Source organism: Vanellus vanellus, assembly GCF_965231255.1.
Source record: "Vanellus vanellus genome assembly, chromosome: 5".
Classification (NCBI taxonomy): domain Eukaryota; kingdom Metazoa; phylum Chordata; class Aves; order Charadriiformes; family Charadriidae; genus Vanellus; species Vanellus vanellus.
Window position 1 is genome coordinate 36,620,466 of NC_138910.1, and position 14,350 is coordinate 36,634,815.

The 14,350-nt window shown below is 35.3% G+C and overlaps 1 protein-coding gene across 2 annotated transcripts in view; it reads right to left on the reverse strand.

Moving 5' to 3' along the window:
• Nucleotides 1–14,350, reverse strand: part of GULP1 (GULP PTB domain containing engulfment adaptor 1) — a 168,157-nt gene that overhangs the window by 22,011 nt on the left and 131,796 nt on the right. For both annotated transcript variants that reach the window (XM_082484456.1, XM_082484455.1), the window contains exons 5-8: nt 12,941–13,039; nt 10,039–10,176; nt 7,415–7,531; nt 6,934–7,026 (exon numbers count right to left, since the gene is read on the reverse strand). In XM_082484456.1, coding sequence (XP_082340582.1) covers nt 6,934–7,026; nt 7,415–7,531; nt 10,039–10,176; nt 12,941–13,039 — 447 coding nt within the window. The remainder of the gene's footprint in view (nt 1–6,933; nt 7,027–7,414; nt 7,532–10,038; nt 10,177–12,940; nt 13,040–14,350) is intronic.

The following is a 14,350-nucleotide window of genomic DNA, read 5'->3' on the forward strand; positions in this document are numbered from 1 at the left end:
ATTTTTTTTTTTAACATCACAAACGTAATAGAAATATAAACCCTCATGAAGTAGTCCTCAGTGAACTTAGCACAGGATATTATAGAATTGAAAGAGTAGAAGATAGGCGAAGAAAAAAAACAAGTGTTTTCCCACTTGGCAGTCTTAATGGAAACATGAATCAAGTGATATGCCTAAACACATTCCAAAACTGTTTTCTGAAATCTGCATACAGTTCCAACATCTGTCTTGGGGTTTTCTCATTGGCATATTAAACCTTTTTAATGAGGGTAATAGGTGCAGGTAGCCTATGCTTCAGAGCCACAATTAAAGAGCTTTTAAAAAGGTCTAATCAATCAGTATCTGTAATGATCCACTTAAAAATGGAGGTTTTTTTGCAACACTGCCATGATAAGAATACATATTACATACTACTTCATTGACAATACTTATGCTGAATGGAAGACGACCACCCCTTTTGGGGCTGTTTCTTCCAATGCTTTTTCCTGCTGCCTTTCGATTCTGCTTCTCTCTTATTTCTTCGTTCTCTCTTTTAAGTTCTTTTTCTGAAGATTCCTGTCGTCTTCTATCTAACTTCAGTCATGCAGTTGTCATAACGTCCTTCTCTGCCTTAAGCACGCTGCTCAAAGAGAAAACCTTAAAGGCATGCCTGAGAAACTTCAGTCAAGGCCAAAACAGATTAAAACTCTCTCTCATCTCATCAGAGGTTCCTTAGTGGCCTACAATGGTTTACTGTTCAGCCCACTATAAAATCTGAGGGTGCTAACTGGATGAAACTGCTAACCCACACGAAGGCTGTGTGTACAGCTAACCCAGGCTGCTCTAAGCAACACCGACAGTATAAATAGCCAAAAAAAAAAAAAAAAAAGATGTCATGTGAAACCGCTCCCAGGGATGCACTGATCTTTGGAGGCTGGATTTATACACAGGGGCAGCATCCAAAGTCTTATTGTGATACAAGCTTGGGCAGTGTCATCATAAACAAACAACAAAATGAAAATCAGATTGTCCTCATATAATCAAGACCAAATGCAAAAAAGACCAGTGATTAATGTATTGCCAAACCACTAAAACAGATGAAAAGTAAACAGCACAGATATAAAGTAATGGAAACTTTAGCTGTACATGCAAGGGAGCGAGACAAAAGAAACATCCCATGCCAACATTTCCCATGGCACATGTAAGCACAGCTATAAAGGCAAAGTACTCTGAGGAAACTCCAAGTTTGGTATAGTATGTCCTTGACAGATCCATTCGGGAAATGAAAAAAAAAAAGTGGCAGTCTCTATTCCATAACGCTTCTGCACTAGCAAATACAGACATTTTAGGGACTAACTTTTTAAAGTTTTAGCAAGAACACCGTACTTAAAAGCATCAACTCAAAAGTAGAAAAAAAGATCACTAACCAGTTTATTATTTACCGAATGTGCTGAAGAAACTTAAACCTAGATAGTTACAATACCCTGAGAGAAAAAGTGTGCAGAAGATTGATAATTTGATGTTCAACTTTCACAATACATTTTATGAGAAAGTATTTGATTACACTACCTACTTTTCTTTTTTTCATTTCCAACTATGATCTCATTGCTTTTAATGACTTATTTTATAGGTTCAGAAAGAAATTTTATTTTTCCCATACATTTTACGAACTGATAGAAAAAGCACCTAAATAAGATTGATGTTGATTTGGCCATTTGGCTAGATTTAGAACACTCAAAGAAAAATTTTCATAGCGATACTAATAACCAAGCAACAACACAATTTTGACAGCAAATGTATCCTTCATAAGCAGACGTCGACTACTGTCGATGCTTCGCAGCCGCTTACACGTTGCAAAAACGTAAAGGGTATGTAATTGCATTATTCATGCGTACAGTTTGCACTCATTTCAGTTTGCCAGTATTATTTTAAAATAAATCTTCAAATAAACCATTACAAGGCCTGCAAAAAATTAGCAATACAAACAAGAAGAATCAGGAAAGCAGTTTTAGATAGATTTCCCTTTGTATTTCCCAAACAAGTCTATAATTTGCACTACTTGTGAACTGGAAAAAGAAAAGTCACCTCTAATTTATTATTATTTTCAATTTTCATATGTGAGTGGATTTTTGTTAGGTAGAGCAATTGAGGGCTCACAATAACCAGCCTAATGCTCCAATTTATTATTATTGCCTAAGAAAAGAAGGTAATTAAAACAATTAGTAATGGATTTTTCAGCTGGAAAAATATTCTCTCACATGGGAAGTTATCCAATTCCCAATATGGGAAGTAAATCCAATTATTTTTAATTCTGTGCTTAAAATGAAGCTTCAGATTACAATTCACTGTTTGCATTTTCTTCTCTTAGTTAGACCACTGATGGATTTTGGGTAAGTTACCATGTGTAATATTTCTTTGGACACATTTTCATGTCAGACAACAGCAACTTAAGATGTTTTAGCCTTATGTTTTGCAAATAAAGTGTGCTATATCATCACCCATGAGTTCAATGCATGAATACATGGCCGACTCCTTTTAGAAAAGTAAATCTGTCAGTAAAGTCACACACGGCAGTCCAGCCTGGCACATCTATTTTGTTCTTGCGCATCACGGATATGAAGCACCATCTTTGATAAACTATAGACAAAATGTTTTAAAAACATTTTGGAAGTAAAAGAGTAAAATCTGAATTTTAATTCTTGATAGCATTACATTTGTGGTCTTGAGGATTAATTCCAGCAAATAGCTTTATGTATGTCTTCATATTTAGTCAGCAAGCCTATTTTAAATGACAACGGAAAGTTAGAAAAGTTCATTTTAAATGACAGTCTGGATGTATCTGCTTAGAACTGAAGCATGCCGAGACTAGATTTTATTTTTTTTTTTTAAATGTGAAATGAACAAAGTGTTTAATCCTCTATACATATTAAATTATCCATCCACGGTTTAAAGGTGCTCTCAGATGCTACTGTCTTTTTTTGATACTGAAGTGAGAAAAGGAGATGCAATCTGGTTCTGTTTATTGGAAAATGGTCTGGGAATCAGAAGACCTGGGCTTTAGCTTCACTCTCAGGAAAAGCAGCAATGGCTATTTTAAAAAAAAAATAATCAAGCAGTGTCAAGGGTCAGAGAAATAATACAAAAAGACATGAACTTGTAATTTCTGAAGGTATTTTCTACCCATTAATTTTTAATGAAATGAAGTAGGGAGACTAATGTGTCTAGAATCATTAAAGACACCAAAATTGATCAATTTCAGAAGGAAGAAGCAGCAGTAAAGAAACGGTAAGACTGGCACTGCACACAAATGATGCAATGGTTTCTCAGAAGAGAAGAGGATGTAGCACACGACGTGATTTCAGTGTTTATATTTGTCATGTTCTGTGAACTGTCATCAGAGGCCCTTGCAACATCTTCTGCCTCTTTAAGTATATACTTGTTTAATCAAGTTGCTAGTGTTGAGTTCTGAAGTGCTAAATCAATTGCTGATTACCAAGTATTTCTGTGACCATGCATTAATCACTAAAGGAAGAGCACAGTCAACAACCCATAAGGCAGGAAAGCCATTTCAGCACATCTGGCAAACGTTGAGAAAGTACAAACAGCGTGCAAAGAACCAAATAGAAAAAGCAAAGCATGAGATAAGAAAATCCAAGGTACTATTTAAGCATGAACAGAAGCAACTTTATGGCCATCTGTAGTTGGCTTGTGAAACTGAACATTTCTTTACAAATTACTGTGATGTCAGCTAATGGCACATAGAGTTTTATCATATTAGGTATGAGGGCTTAAACTTTCCATTGATTGTTAAACGATCCCTCCCTAAACCTCAGCACACAGAGTAACAGCAAACTGGACTAGCAGATAAGGAGTGATAGCCGTACCAAATTAATTAAATAAAAATAAATCAAATTAGTTACTATGTCTAAAAAACATTTCAGAAAGCTCTAGTATGGCACTGGCATCTCTTTATAATTCAATAACATAAATATGAGAGCTGTGAAAAAACCTAACTTTGTAGTTCTATAAATCTGCTTTAAATCATGAGAATGATTGTGTTATGTTCATAGCATGTAACACGAAGAATATCTGCAGGGAAGCAAATTTGGGCCCATCTAACCAAAAATGCTTAGGAAGTGACTCAGATGAGGTACTATTGCCCATGCTAGATATTCTGCTTCGTTTATGTAAGCTATTTAATTTCAGTATTTAACAAAATACTATCAGCAGATTTGAAAAGGTTACTCTGACAAAATGATCACGATAGAACTGCTATTTTTCTTTGTTAATTTTGAAGAAATAGAGCAGTAGCAGTACAGATATTTTTAACCACATGGTACTTGCAAGTTTTAAGTTTAAATTCAGGAAAAAAAAAAATCAAATCTCTAATAACAAAAAATTAAGTGTTAATTTCTGTCACAGAAATGATGTACAAATAGAGGAAAACATTCTTCACACTGTTTCTGCTTTTTTCTAACAGGAGTTGAAACTTTGCAAATTCATGCTTGAAATGATAGGCGATTCGAATTAAAAGCATATAAAAGTAATTGCAAACTATAACAAGCAATAAATTGTCTTATGAATTCTTTGTAATTTCCTTCTTTCGTACATATTTGTTGCTCCCATAGTAGACGACCAGATACGCATCATCAAATCATATCCACTGCTATTCCAGGCAGCGGATATTCATCAAACTATCTTAAAAATACTTATTCTTCCTCTTCCCTGCACTGAAATGTCACTTCACAACCTCGCTACTCCATTCCCTCATTTATTTTCAACCTGTTGCACTTATATGAACTTATGCTAGCACAATTAAGAGCTTTGATTTACAATGTACACAACCTAGTTTAAAACAGGCCTACTTGAACGACGTCTCTTGGTAAAATACAAAAGTTGATAGTGTTTGGTGGATACGGTTATACTCATAGATTTGAGAAAGACATTTCCCTGAAAATGTTTCCTTTGTATCGTTGGCTGCACAACTGATCAAAGCATCACATAAGCAGAGAGTAGCTGAATCCAAACTCCTGCTTGAAGCAGGACCCAATTAGCTGAAGCTGCTGAGGACCACGTCCAGAGAAGTTTTTATTATCTCCAAGAGTACAGATACTTCCAACCTCTCTGGGCAATCGGTTCCAATATTTAGTCAAATCATTTACCTACGGCTATTTTGTGGCAGAATCAATTTAGATATTAAACAGGCTGTTAGATGGCTCTTCAATTAAAATCACGAGGAAACTCAGAAATTTGTGACAGGAAATGTTTGTATGTGCCTTTTTAAAAATTAAGGAGTAAATAAAGCAATGAAATTATATGTGAAAAATAAGAGCTGGTGGTGATTTATTAAAATGAATTCATATTTTAATACTAATAATTATCAATAATTATTGTATCATTTTGTTGTAGCATAAGTTGTATTTAAGCAATATGCATATTCATTGTACCAATAGTGATTAACTATAAAACATCATCTAGGGAGAGAATACAAATGGCTGGCAAACTTACAAATTTAAATCTTAACTCATTAATAAGGAATTAGACACCACTGTCTTAAAAGACAAAATAAATATAAACATGCGCTACACATCCTACAGGAAATATTTTGGCCATTGCTGATACTTTTAAGTTTTTTACTAAGTGCAATTACCAAGTTATTCACTAATTTAAATAAAAGAGAAATGCATCTGTCTCTTAAGAGACTTAGGAGCCTGTTTAGTCGAATTAAAAGATACACTTAGTTATTATATTCATAAATAAAAACAAACTAGCTGCCATCCTAATTAAGGAAAATAAAAGATTAAGGAATTGACTAAATTGATTTTAAATCTAGCAATAAAGTTGATTATCTTTCACTGAATGCTTCATAAGTGAGAACACATCCATAATTTACAATTTTCACTGTGGGAGTTATGCAGTATTTATAATTTATGGGGCTCTCTCCTCTAAACAGATTTCAGTAAAATGAAATTACAGTTCCTCAAGGGAACAACCATCTAATCAATACCAAGGGAGCGCACAGACACTACTAAAAAATTGTCATCACCATTATAAACACATTTTTACATTGCCCAAATTTCTAAACGTCCATTTAAAGTGAAACGGTACACAACGAGGGCAGGAACAAGGCAGCCCAAAATGCACAGCTTAGAAGCAGCCCATCTTTTTTCTAAGATTTTGCTATATACACATTAAGAAATTTTATTTATTTTCACAGTTACCTAATGCTGTACAGATAGAACACACTTGTAAGAAGAGGGGAGTCATTAGGATCAGTCTGCAACGCAACCTGCATTTTTAGAGGTCCTGCCTAGATACAAGTAACCGTCAGTCAGTCATTTAAAAATACTTTTGTCATGATCACCTATAGGAACTGCAGAAAGCATTGGAAATTTCCAACAATAAAGAACCCATACTTGCTCCTTTTTAACCTACCCATTCTACCCATTCTACCCCTTGCTCCTTTTTAACCTACCCATTCTACCCACCCAATGTCAGTTCCTGAGACCTAATGACTCCTTTGAGACAGGCAGAATTTTTTAAAAGTAATTTAGAAAAATGTCAGTTGTAAGTGACAGTATACTTGTGACAGAAAGTTCCCAGTAAAATCCAAAGTAGCATCCCCGAACCAGATGCCTTTAAGTGCAGAACAGAGTTTTTCATCCTTAGGTAGCGTGCTTAGATGTCTACTGGAATGAGTATTTACTGTCTTTAGGCACCAACAAATAGGCAAGACAAGGTGATTAAAAAAGCACAGTTTGAGAGACTGCAATTTGCACTTTTGTTGTCTTGTCACAATCTTACTGTTACTTCAATACTGCATTTCAACAGATGTTATATGATCACCGTATGTTAATCACAATCACTGGAAACAGCATGGATGCTAATAATTATAACACAGTGATTATAAATTTAGAGTAACTTCAGATATTAGAGTTGTGTTCATGTACTTACTGGAGATGCATGTACTTGTGTTATTCTTAACTGGTTTTCCAAATCTTGAACTTTATTTTTCAGTTCTGTGTTTTCAGTTTCTAATTCTTGAATCTACAAAACAAGTGGTTATTGCAACAGCTATCGGGATATTCATTCATTTCAACAACAGTGTCCATGGAGAGTAAGTTTTATCTAAGATCTGGTGATTTAGAAGCAATATTTACCTAGTTATCCAATTACGAAATATAATTAAACTTAAATCTCCATATCTTTCGTATTTCAATCTTGCTTTTCTCTTTAATGGCTTTTACAAAGACGGCAAAAACTTAAAATACTGATTCAGTTATCAGGTCTTTTTTCAGTTTTATTTTTTCAGTATCTGTTGCAGTTCTTAGCAATCTGAGAATAATGCTGGAAATTACAGTGTCATAGAAAGCAGATAAGACAAATACAGTAGCATGTTCCTTTGTCCCTTTAAAAAACATAGATCGTAACTTACTCTCTTCTGTAAACCTGCAATTTGTTTCCTTGTTTCAACGTCTTTTCCTCCAGATTCCAGAAATTTCCTGTAAGCTAAGTCAAACGCTTGACCAATTGTTAAAGTTATCTCTTCTGCCTTTACATAAAACATAAGACTGAAATTAGCATATTAAGAATATTTTATATAATCACGTTCATTTCAGACGATCACAAAATACTTTACATCACGTATCACGTTCAAAGGGTTGCTTCATCTGTCATGAAGTCAACACTACAAAGGAGCATGGCAAACACTGTTCAGCAAAATACCTTGACGGAAAACGCTACGAAAACAACTTAAAAATACTTCAGATAGAGAAAGGAGACTAAACAGGCAGAATACAATTAGCTAATATAAATTATGCCTCTAATTTCTGTAAATACCAATAGCATGCTGCAGTATGTCTTTTTCTGACAAAGCAGGCTGAAGCAAAACCAGGCTTTTCAATCATTAAGTAAATTGTTTTAGTTTTAATGGATTAATGTTTTCATGTTAAAGGATGTTTTGAAATTGCTTTTAAATTTGGATGTCAAAACTTATTTTTACAAGTCCTATAAAATCTCAATTGGCGTACTGTAGATAAATGTATTTATGTGCGCAAGTATTTCTGATTACAACAATCCAATCAAACATAATTTGCATTTGTATACACAAAATATAATAACTTAGTAGTTCTATGCTGATTCGCATCCTGTTATGATACAGTCGATGCAGCAAATCTATCTTAAAAATAACAGGGATAAAAATAAGCACCCAAGAAGTTGATTGAGCACACCAAGGTTTCAGAAAAAAATGCTGACTTACAAGAGGCACTAATATAAGGTGAACATATGGATACGACATTTGCCTTAGAACTTTAATAGAGAAAGTAAACACAGTAAGTAATAACTTTTTCATTTTTTAAACAATTTGGCAGGGGAACAAAATAAAAATAAGAACAAAACATTAATCTGGCTAAAGCTAAACTAGAAGTTTCTTTCCTCTATTGAGACGAAAACCTGAAATTGGTTGTTTCTCATGAAAGCAGAACATTCTGCTCAATGACGAGAACATTTTTCCTTCGCTACCTGTATGAACATGAATGGCTGGATGCACAAAAAAGGTACAGAACGTGATGCTCCCAGCCTTGCATCCATCAGTGCAACAGTAAAGTCATTCAGTAGAGGTGTGTGAAGACCTGAGTTCTACAGGAATGGGGAATTACCCCTTCTACCTTTTCACTGTGGAAGAAAAAACCATTTGGCCACCGTTATTAAAAAACAAAACAAAACAAAACAAAACACGCAAGAAATTACTTTAACCAAATTAGGCTGAATTAGACCAAAAAAGCTGAACTAGGACTGCTTTAGAGACTAACCGTTTATGTTAGTAAAAGAAATGTGTAATGGACACTGCGGGCATACAGTCCTGTTTTCTTGGAAGGATGAACGTTGGCTGAAATGAAAAGTACCGACTGAGGTGGGATCCTTTGAAATCTGAGAGTACTAATAAACAAAAAGTAAAATAGAGGAAACAAGTACAATAAGTGAAATATCAGGTTAGAGAGAAGAAGAAACAGTGCATTGATCTGGAATAAAAATGGTACCAGTGCACAGAGGCTGCAAAGGCAATTTAAAGTCATGGGAATGTGTGAAAAAGAGGCGCAGGATAGAAATTTGAAGAGAAATGAACAGAAATATATAGCAATTTTGAATATATCTTCTGAAGGCACAGAAGCAATGCCAGTGAACAACAAAATAATCAGAAACACTGTGAAGTAACACATAATGCTACATAATTGCATATAAATAAAAGTGAATATGCATCTTTAAAAAAATAAAAGCTTCCTTAGTATTTCCATTGTATGATATCTCAGATACTTCAGAAAAAAGCAAAAAGAGAGAGTCCAGATTACAAAAAACTTAAACATCCATTTTTGGTGTTGATTCTGGAGTTTTTATTTGTTAATTACTTTCTGCCATGGTAAGGACATGACCCTGTTGCAGCTAGACACCATTTTCTTCATTTCCTGTCCTAAAGTATTATTTTTTTCTGCTATTGCACATTTTTGAACAGTTGCTCTGTTCTATCTCAGACACAAGAGAGTATCAGTGGTTGGTGCAATGAATTCTCTGGTAGCGCATCCCGGCATTAACAAACTTGACATGTGGTCATGGGGCGGGCAGACAAGGAGTCTTGCTGTAAAAAAAAGAAAAATTAAAAAAAAAAAAAAAAAAATCCGAGGCAGACACTTCAGCAGAAGAGGCTGCGAGGCTCAGCCACAGGGTTGCAGCAATCTCTGAAAAACAGCTGCACAAACATTTCAAGTTTGGTGGGACGCAGTTTGTTCTCTGAGGGTACTGCAGATGCCTGGCCTAGGATACCGAGCTGGGTAGTAAGAAGAATTGTCCCAGAAAACCACCTTAGATCAAGGAAGAAAAAGAATCTCCTTTAAATTCATGCATCTAAGTGACACTGTATTGGCATGAAAGATCATATCAAAGTGACCCCAATTAGCAGTCAGGGTATTTGCCATTATTAATCAATCCTGTTTTATTTCAAAGCAGACCAATCAAAGCCTGTAACAGTCTCTCAAATTTTTTTAAAGCTTTTTGCATACTTACACACTTTTCACTGTCAAATACATAGCACAGATGCTTATTTGATTCTGAGTCTTTGCATATGAAAGTAAATATTCTCTTGTCAGTTTTATCATCAGCACAAAATGATATCCTATGGAGCTGACAGTTGTGCTGGACTTCCTGGAAATAAAAAGAAAGACTATTTTCAAGCAACTACTATACTGGCTTAGGAGAAAGATGCATAAAGTAAATCTCTGGATTTCCTCACGTACAAAAGAGCAGGCAAGCTGCAGTAACATTTTTGAGTATCTCTCATTATACACGAGAGCACCCAAAAATGGACAAAGTAAAACAGAAGTTGGCAAACTCATCTCCTAACAAATGTTCCCATTTTCACTGAATTCAAGCAGGAAGTTTTTATTTGGATAGCATTTATCTGGAAGCGTTCATTTGGACAGTAATTTCTGTTCTAGAAAACTGGGTTTACTGTTGCTTTGCGTCCCTATGCAATTTATTTTACATAATCAGTCCCTAAATACTCTGTTCTTTTTCCAGGTGCACACCGTCTTCAGATTTCATCATCTCCCATGGTATTTTTAAAATGGCTTTACTGAAATAAGTCCTTACCTTTCTATCTTAAATATAGAAAACAGAAATAAAATGATCTCGTTACCCAAATACAGGGGCAGAGAGAAATAAATTAGACATCTAAACAATTGCTTACTTGAGGTGCAATATAAACAGCTTTTAAACATTATGATTTGTATATTTTAGATACTATAATTCACTTTCCATTAAAATGCATGCTACTGCTACTTAAAAAGTTGCAGTGGCAATGCTCTTCAGCTGAGCGAGCTTGACAAGACTAAAATAAGCTATTTAAACTATGTTTTTATTGTTTTTCTTCAACAAGTCTCTTGGTATTTTATTTTGCTTGGCTTATTACATGGGAAAGCAGTATTTGCTTTAAAGGAAAATATGCAGTTTAGATGTGAACTATTATCTATTAAAAAAAAAAAAAAAAAAAAAAAAGAAGAATTGTGCACCACCAGGGTTCCCAGATCGCTATAAGCTCATAAACAAGGGCATGCTCTCTCTGCACACAACTATTTATCAGAAAAACCCCACCCAAAATGTACCCTATGGGCAATCTTTTCCCCTCACCCCAACTGGGTTCCTTTTCTCAATCTTGACAGCCATTATCCTGTGTATTCTATTTCTCCCATGTCCCCACGTCTCTCTCACATTTAATGTCTTTCTGTTGTAGCTCTTTAACAGTTACATATAATAACACATGCTTGTTCTGGCTCTTTTAGGCTTATAGATCCGTGTAACTACTTATATCATTTAAGGACAGAACCACTTTTCTATAATTCCCCTTTTTTGAGTGCCAAGTATAGAATCTAGTCCCGATACGTGAGCAGGCCTCCTGTTCCTCCCACAATTAACAGTCATCACATGAATGTAAACCAATATTCCTCTGTAACAATACTGAAGTGATCTGTTTCAAAAACACACAGGAAAAAAATACTGTAATCAGTGATGGTAACACAGAATTTAAGTAATTCCCTAAAGCATCTACAAATTTTGCAAAACGAAGCAAAACTTGATTCAAATTTATACGTAACTTTAAGAAACGAAGCGGGGGAGATAAAAAGACTACTCAGAGTTGATTACCATTTGAGTTGTAATAACATTGCTAAGAGATTAAAATGTTCCTATTCCCCCAGGAAGTTCTGTCCCACAGCTTTCTGTTAATATCTGCAGGAAGAGTCAGGAAGACTAACATATTTCAGCAATTAAAACTGTTATTTTAAAACAGTTTTTTTCCCAGGATATGGGGTTTAGTACCCCCTTCTGCCCTACGGCGTAAGGAAGATGCAAAAACTGCAATTAAAGTTGACATGGATATTTCTTGCGCTCTCTGCTTATGAACTGTTGAGCTGTCGTTGTATCAAGAGTTTGAAGTGAAAATGGGTTGCAATTAGATATAGCCTTGACTGAAATCTACCTTTTCTTTAAAGGCAGCATCACTGTCCGAATGGCAGCAATTACTCCAGAATTAAGAAGTAGTAACAAACAGTTCATTCAAATCCTACGTTCAACATCTGTAGAAAAGATTTAAGAGCACTCAGATGTTAAGAATTGCTGACTATTGAATAAATATTTTTTAGCTCGATTATATTTATCTCATTATTCCTCTTTGAAGTCTGTGAGAAGGATGTTTTGCTTACTACAGAACCCCTTCCAAAATACCAGAGCAAACAAAGGAACAGAAAACCCATCCATGGGATGATTCAATGAACTGCTGAAAACGAAGGAATTGTCAAGCTGTGCCAGATGTAAAGTCTACAATAGTGCTTATGGCCTGCTACATGAAGTTTACAGAGAAATAGTAACACGCCTGAGAAACTTAAGCGTCGTAAGAGAGGGGGGGATACAATACAAAAATAATTTTAAAAAAAGGAGGGAAAAAATAAACGAACACGTTAAGGAAAGAGAGGTGCAATTCCAAACCGGCAGTATGAAGAACGAGTCACTGCAAACAAGTTGTCTCCTCATTCACCTGCAAACACCTACATGTGGGCACTTAGACAATGGTGACCATTTGGAAAGGTGGGTTTCTCATATGTGGTACTACCATTTATTTGCCACAGTGTTTTCACTTTCCTCAGAGTTTAAAAGTTCAGGTGTGAAAGGATTTAAGAAGTACCACATTAGCTACAGTCTGTGTTTGGAGTATCAAATACCTTCCTGGGAAGACGTCACCCATGTGTTACAACACATGCTAAAATACGAGAAATGGTATTTTAGAAGAATTTTCCATCAACAAAATAGCTTTCATTATAATACTTTCGTAAAATATAAACCAATAAAAACATTAAAAACAGTTAAAACAATATTTATTTACGAGTTCAGCACCATAAACATATAAGTCTCTTACCTTTGTTTTTGGATCTAGAATTTTTACACCATAGATTGAGATTTGTAATTCAACTTTGGGTGTCTTCTGGCCCTCAGATTTCTTGATATGTCTTGCAAACTATAAGATGAAAAATATAACAGCAATCACATTAATAGTAAATTTTCTTCATTTATTTTGTTTTATTACTTCTCATTTCAACTCAACTCCCTGCACCAAAAGTTGTTTCCTTCCTTCTTCAAAAAGCTCTTATGAACAATGCCAATCATTCCCAACGTCAGTTGGGCACAGTACAGCATTTCTGACTGCACACTACAGAATATCCCTATAATTCAAGAAAAAATATTTTAAAATTACTTAGCTGGTTCTCTCGAGACTTTTATCTCCTGTTTATGCACTTTATTTAAGCTTTTGCATGAGATTTCAAGAAGAGTAGAAACATGAATGCTTTCACACAGTTTGTCAACTGGTTGGTTGCTGAGCAGTGAACACCATTATGTTTTCCATATCCCACTATTTCTGCACTCACTTCTGTACACATGCACGGAAGGTACTTCCCGTATGTTCCTCTAAGGGAATCAGTTCTTTTAAACAGGTTCAGTGTGAAAGTACCACAGCTGTCAACACCTAAGAAATACTTGATCTCTTCTATCATGTTCTCAGGATTTATCTGCTACCAGCTCACTAGATGACGGCTAGACAACATTTTATATGACTGGGTCAGGTAATGTATTGAATAATACATCCTCCATCATTTTGTATTTCCTTTTCTAGCTGCTAGATCTGACTTGTCTTTCTTTCATGAACGCTGCGCATAAAATAAGCAGAATATTTAAAATTTGCTACTGTATGGCAGTTAAGAAGTGTCATGAATTTGGGTAACTTAGCAAAGATGTGGAATTGCTCTGTAGCTTGCTCTGTTACCAGCCCTTTTCCTCTCAAATCTTTGACAGTGTGGAATGGCATTTTCAAATGCATAAACAAGGACGATGACTCACGGAAGGCCAGAGGAGTTGGAGTCTCTGCTTCACAGCTACATGTTTGAACACCTCGTCCTTTAACTTGCTCCCACTCCAGTATAATTGAGCACATAATTCACCATCGGTACAAACACATGATATAAAAAGTCAGTGAGGACAGTGATTTTTAGTGGCATAGAGTCTAGGATGTCAACAAGAGTGCTAACCTATCTTAAGAAGGGTTAGACCTGGAAGACAGAAGCCTGAATTACCTTGTGATTGAGAAGTACTGGGCTGTTGCCACTGATACCTCCCCCCCCCCCCGCAAACACCTAAACCCCTGATCTTAATTAATTATTTAAGTGATAGTTGAGGGTTTAGGTTTTTGCTCTGTCCCTATTCCTGTGCCAAGTAGTACTTGGGAAATCTTTCCATGAACTCAACGGCTTTACACAGCATGACCGCCTCCATC